Raw genomic sequence first — 5,719 nt, 5'->3', positions numbered from 1 at the left:
GTTCTGACATGAATCAGCACTGCTTGTTGAGTGTGACATCTGATCATGAGAAGGTATAACGACGTACACGGTCAAGCAGAGCGGGAAGACGTCATAGTGTCTTGTACATTTGCCGGTTAGCTCCTAGAGTTTTGTTTTGACCATGACTGCTTTGCTTGGTTTCCCCCCCCGTTTCTTTTTCTGTTTCTGTATATCTGCGCCGTTCAACTCAAATGTGTCAACTATTTTCGTGGCATGGTCACATGGTTTCGTAACGTACCAGGTGTGTTTATCTGAAAGTGCCAACATTAAAAGAGGTTGTTCTCCTGGTCGTCTGTAATTCACAGTGAGTGGACAGGCCGCGATATGGAAAACTGCTGAAGGCTGTGCATGGTAACTGTCAGTCACATACAGGCGTCGTCTCAAGGCGTCCTTTGTTCAGACCATTTCACAGTTCCAACCATGAGGTGAATGTAATGCATTTTTAAGCATTTATAATTCTGTATAATGGTTCTTGAAGCACAAATTCCTGTTATTTATCTTTTTTAGATTAAAGACACTGCAGACTTACACTGAGAGTCCGTACTGGTTTTTATTTTCCGATGGTTGACCTGATTCAAGGCACTTGCTCAACTAATGTAAAATCACACACAGTGCGGAAGACACACCGAGGGACTCTGATGGAGGATGTGTTCAGCAGGTGCATTTCATGCAGGTAGACAAATTAACATCCGTCATATGGTGCATTATTTACTGAAGATTCCATTCTGGAGTTTGTGTACCAACATCCGTGGACAACACTGACAAGACGAGGAATGACTACTTGAGTATGTACATTTTATGCTACTTAATACTGTAGTTCTACTTCACTATATTGTAAAGGGACATGCCCTCACCGAGCACCTCGTTAGGAACACCTGCTGATGCAATTATCCAATCAACCAATCATGTGGCAGCGGGGCAGTGAATAAAATCCTGCAGCTACAGCTCAGGAGCTTCAGTTCATTTTCACCTTAAATGTCAGAATGAGGAACAAGTGTCTCTAGAGTTTAACTCTGAATGGAGCTGAAAACACAAGAAAGGTCAGAGGAGAATGAACAAAACACTGAACCGTGAGCTGGATGAGTTAGAGCAGCAGAAGACCACAACAGAAATCTGAGGCTGCAGTGGACACAGGCTCACCAAACCTGGACAAGTGGTGACAGGAAAAACACAGCCTCGTCTGATGGATCTTGATTTCCTCTGAGGCTGCAGACGGTAGAGTCACAATTTGGCATCAATAGCTTGAATTCATGGACCCAACCTGCCTTGAGTCAACAGTCCAGGATGGTGGTGGTGGTGTAATGAGGGGACTTTTGGTTCCTTAATACCAGTCAACAAGCATTTGAATGCCACAGTCTGAGTGTTGTGTTGAGATGAATCATGTCCACATGGAGCAGAATCTCAGAGGAATATTTCCAACATTTTGTGGACAAAGCACCGAGGCCGTTTGGAGAGCAAAGGGAGGAACCACCCAGAGTTCATACGGATTTCCTCTTTAAGAGTTTGGTGAGTATTTTGCGTTTCTTACTCCACTGGCTTTAACAGTTACAGTCACCTGTCACTTTTTAGATTAGGATTAAGATTTTGAAAACCTCTGCTGAACACATAAAATATGATTTACTGTCCATAGCAGCTGCTGGGAGCTGATACGCTAACACATTTAGCTCTGTGACAGAACATATGACTGCAAGTCATGGGGTTTTTGGATCAGTTCCACGTGTCCCCTATAATTTCCTTATATTTATTATACTTTTGGTCGTAATGGTGACGACACCGTTAACTCCCAACGTTAGAGGAAGATTCACGTGACTTTTTAACCACTTGCATCTTCACAAAATGAAGCAATGCGATGACAACTTAGTTTCTAAGACATGGATGAATACAATTTATTAGAGCAAATTCAATAATAAACTTTATGAAAAAAGCTACAACATGAACACTTGGCTTACCAACATCTCAAGTTGTTATATTTATATGTATGTACATTTTGCCTTGTAATGGCATGCTACAAGGACATGACCCTTTAATTATTGGGAAAAAAACAAAAAGAGAGGCCGACACAGACGCAGTGAGACAGTTGTTTCACTCTCCTCTCATTTCACAACTCACTCTAACACAAAGAAAACTCAGCTTTCCAAGCACAATCTTCTACAAACAAAAAGAAGAAGAGAATAATTAGGGAGCTAAAAGCCTGAACAACATTGCTCTGGTAGGTTCTCAGTGTGGCTGTACATGGCTGCTGCCTCACAGCATCAACAGCCAAACTTTAACAAAACCATATGATGACAGACACCACTGCAGTGACGATATGAAGCCCTCTCAGTTTATTTTACAATTTTTCAAAGTTGCACAGGTCACAAGTTTAGTTTGAACCTGAATACAATTATTTGGAGAGAGGATACTGGACACACACCCATTTAAAAATTGTAATTACCACGGGGGTTAACAAGACTATAATATACTGATTTTTGAATCAGCAATAAAATGGTATGAGTCCACAAGAAGGCTACGACATATTCCTACGTATTAGAGAGGTCAGCTTCTGCCACCTACAGTAGTTTGTATAAACCTTTGCAAATCAAACAGATGAAACACACAACATCTAAACCCTTCATGATAATCTCACATCTGGCTGAAATCACGGCAAGAAGTATAAAAAAAATTTGATTTTCAAAGACAACAGCTCAGAGCTCACAGGTGCTGTGCAGGTGCTGAACACTACCTCGTGAGCAAAATAAATAAGAGCTTAAACATGTTTAATAGAAGAAGAATGGAGTAAAGACGTGGAAGAAAATGTAAACCAGGTTATTATGGAGTAGGTGTGTGATACTCCAAACTCGTTCAGACAGTTCACTCGTGACCTCATCCTCGTCTTGAAAGCAGAGGGATGAGGAAAAAAATCAAGTCCAAATCTGAGACAACGCTCCTTCTGTCCCTAGCTTTAGACACGCAGGATCTCCAGGCAGTTGTTGTAGCATATGGCGATCCAGTCCGGCTGTGTGGAGGCCCACTGCACGTTGTTAATCTCCCCTTCAGCAGTGTAGGCCAGGATGGGATCCTCGATGGCCCGTGGCATCTGCTGGATGTCCCAGATCAAGGCCTGGTGGTCGTCAGCTGAGGGAAGAAAACACCATGTTTGTGACCATTAAAAGAAGTATTTGAGACCAGAGCAGCAGGGAATGTGGGAAATTCAGCTCATCAGAGATGGAAAGGCCTGTCTTGGAACAGGGTCCAGATCTACTTTAGCCCGAGGGGCCCGTGGCATCTGCTGGGGGGCTAAAGTAAATCAGCCTCTTGCTGAACATCTGCTTACCTGCAGTGCATATGTGACATGAGGAGTGGGGAGCCCAGGCGATGCCGTTAACACAGGCGCGATGGTTGTTAAGCCGAGCCACTGGTGTGCAAGGCACGCGTACATCCAGGATGACCACCTATTTACACAGAGATATGTATGATAGATTGAGTCGGAAAGTTCATTGTTGATCTTGGAATCACACACTGCAAGGTCCATTTAGTGGCTTGGAGCTTTCATTTGTACCACATGATCTTTATACTTACCTCCATGCCATCCATGGCCATTGTGGCCAGGTAGTTGGGATCCTGCTTGTTCCAGCAGAGGCGGAGCAACGGGTGGTGCTGGGGGTCCTCATAGATGATGGTGCTGTGTTCCAGGTGTCGGAGATCAAACATGCGGACGGAGCCGTCGGCACCCACGGAGGCAAACATATCTCTACCTCCTCCTGCGCGGCTGAATGCAATGTCATACACCTGTAGAGACATATAAATAAATTAACTTTAATATTATTTCAGGCTGCGCACACAACCACACAGTGCAGGCACACACAGACCTCTTTGTCATGAGCGATCAGTTGGGTCTTCACGTGTCCAGAGACCAGGTTAACTCGCCCTAACACCTGACCGGTCTCCAACCCCCAAATAGTGCAGGTGGTGTCAATGCTGGAGGTGCCTGCAGAATGAGTCAACACGTTAAAAACTCAAACTCCACACATAAACAAAAAATTAAGTCTGATTTATATATTTTATCTAATATATACCATATAGTGGATTTCTTACCCAACAGATTTGGATCAACTTCATTCCAGTCAAAGGAGGTGAGAGGCGCACAGAAGTCTGAGTTCTTGTTGTTATTCAGCAAACATTCAAGACGTGTTTCTGTGTCGCTGACCTGCAAGACAAACGCAAAGGAATTTGGCAGTGAGCAGACTTCTATACTCAAGTCAATGTGACCACCTCACCGCTGCCAGCTGGCCAAGCTGATGCAGTAAACTAACTGAACTTATCCCAATACACTAGAGACTACTTAGTGTTTAAAACTGAGTACCCCGTATGACTGATAACTGACAGATACAGAGGTCTCAGGTCTTTTGTCTCCTGAAGCTCCCAGCACTGCCTGGCTTTATTACCCTGTGTGTGCATTCTAAAGACATCAAATTTAACAATGGTTCACGAATGATTTGTTATAGCCTATTTATAGCAACAGATTTGGCTCCAGTGAGTATTTCCAACTGGGTCAATCCGTGCTGGTTTTGGTTTTTTCCGTGGACATGAGCGAAAATTAACAGTGACAGCAGACGTCCTACCCTCCAAATGCGCAGGTAATCTCCACTGGTGGCCAGCAGGTCCGGGTAAACCCCCTTGGTGTCGGGGATCCACATGATCTTGGTGGTGGGGTAAGGGTGATCAAATGTGTTCCTGCAGACAAACTCTGAGCTCTCCTCCTCCAGACCCACCAGCTGAACCTGTGCAGGAGCGAACACGTTACCCGTTATTTCCACTCGAGCCAAATGATTGTTTACAGAGCAACGACGGCTGGAAATAGAATTAGCTATATATGGTATTACTAAGAGATGGTATTATTAGTGACACAAAACACGCATGCATTGTATTTACTCAGGAATACTTTGTACTTTGCATTAGCAAGGAATGTCAACAAAGCTGATTTGATGCTTTGGTGCTGCGCAGGACGACTAGCATTAGCATTAGCTCGCTAACGTTACCATCTTCAGCCTTGACTAATAAACGGCCACATCCACACACTGTGCACCTTGTTGTTGTATTCTTCCACAAAGCTCCCAAGTGCCAGCCGAAAGCGTTTGTCTGGACGGACGCTCCAGTTCATCGCATACACCGTCCATGGCGCCTCGTATTTGTAGATTTCTTTTCTTTTGCCGTGAAGCGACATCCTCCCGAACTGCAGCTAACACGCTAGCGTTAGCCGACTACGAAATAAGTAGTGTTACGCGCAAACGATCACCGGTTACTTTAACTTCCAAGAACAAATATGACCAGACGAGGTGATGAAGAGCATTTAACTAAGCAAACCTTGTTTCAGAGCAAGATTTCTCACCACTTTACTTAACAAAGAGTAGCATTGCTTCGTTACGATCCACGGCACTGTCAAGTTACATAGAACATAAGAGACTTCCGTTTTATTCAAAAATAAAATCACATTTTCCTAGAAGAGCGGTGTTATTTTTAAATCTAGGCTAAACAAATTGATAATTCGACTTAAAACAAAATATGTGTTCATAACATTCAGGTTACCATCCCAACATCACCATGTTTGTAAAGTTCAGACTTAACTGGCTGAACTTGTCTTAAAACAAGAAAGCCATGAATGCATCCGTTCATGGTTTGCATTCTTTCATTCATTGATAGATGCTCTGCCACAAAAGAT

At 43.5% G+C, this 5,719-nt stretch overlaps 1 protein-coding gene across 1 annotated transcript; it reads right to left on the bottom strand.

Moving 5' to 3' along the window:
* Positions 1–1,878: 1,878 nt before the first annotated feature.
* dcaf7 (ddb1 and cul4 associated factor 7) lies at positions 1,879–5,443 on the bottom strand. Its single transcript, XM_041062462.1, has 7 exons — positions 5,087–5,443; positions 4,623–4,781; positions 4,096–4,207; positions 3,870–3,988; positions 3,580–3,789; positions 3,335–3,452; positions 1,879–3,135 (listed from the first exon to the last, which is right to left on the bottom strand). Exons 1-7 carry the CDS (start codon positions 5,222–5,224, stop codon positions 2,963–2,965), a joined length of 1,029 nt encoding a protein of 342 aa, XP_040918396.1. The 5' UTR covers positions 5,225–5,443; the 3' UTR covers positions 1,879–2,962.
* Positions 5,444–5,719: the final 276 nt, after the last annotated feature.

Source organism: Toxotes jaculatrix, chromosome 18 (genome assembly GCF_017976425.1).
Source record: "Toxotes jaculatrix isolate fToxJac2 chromosome 18, fToxJac2.pri, whole genome shotgun sequence".
NCBI lineage: Eukaryota > Metazoa > Chordata > Actinopteri > Toxotidae > Toxotes > Toxotes jaculatrix.
Note: the sequence above shows the minus strand (reverse complement) of the source record. Positions and strands in the feature narration are given on the sequence as shown.

Coding starts and splice junctions, on each gene's coding strand:
- dcaf7 (XM_041062462.1), bottom strand. CDS start 5,224: ATGTCGCTTCACGGCAAAAGAAAAGAAATCTACAAATACGAGGCGCCA. Junction 4,782..5,086: donor TGGAAGAATACAACAACAAG/GTGCACAGTGTG, acceptor GCTCCTGCACAG/GTTCAGCTGGTGGGTCTGGA. Junction 3,136..3,334: donor ATGTCACATATGCACTGCAG/GTAAGCAGATGT, acceptor TTCTTCCCTCAG/CTGACGACCACCAGGCCTTG.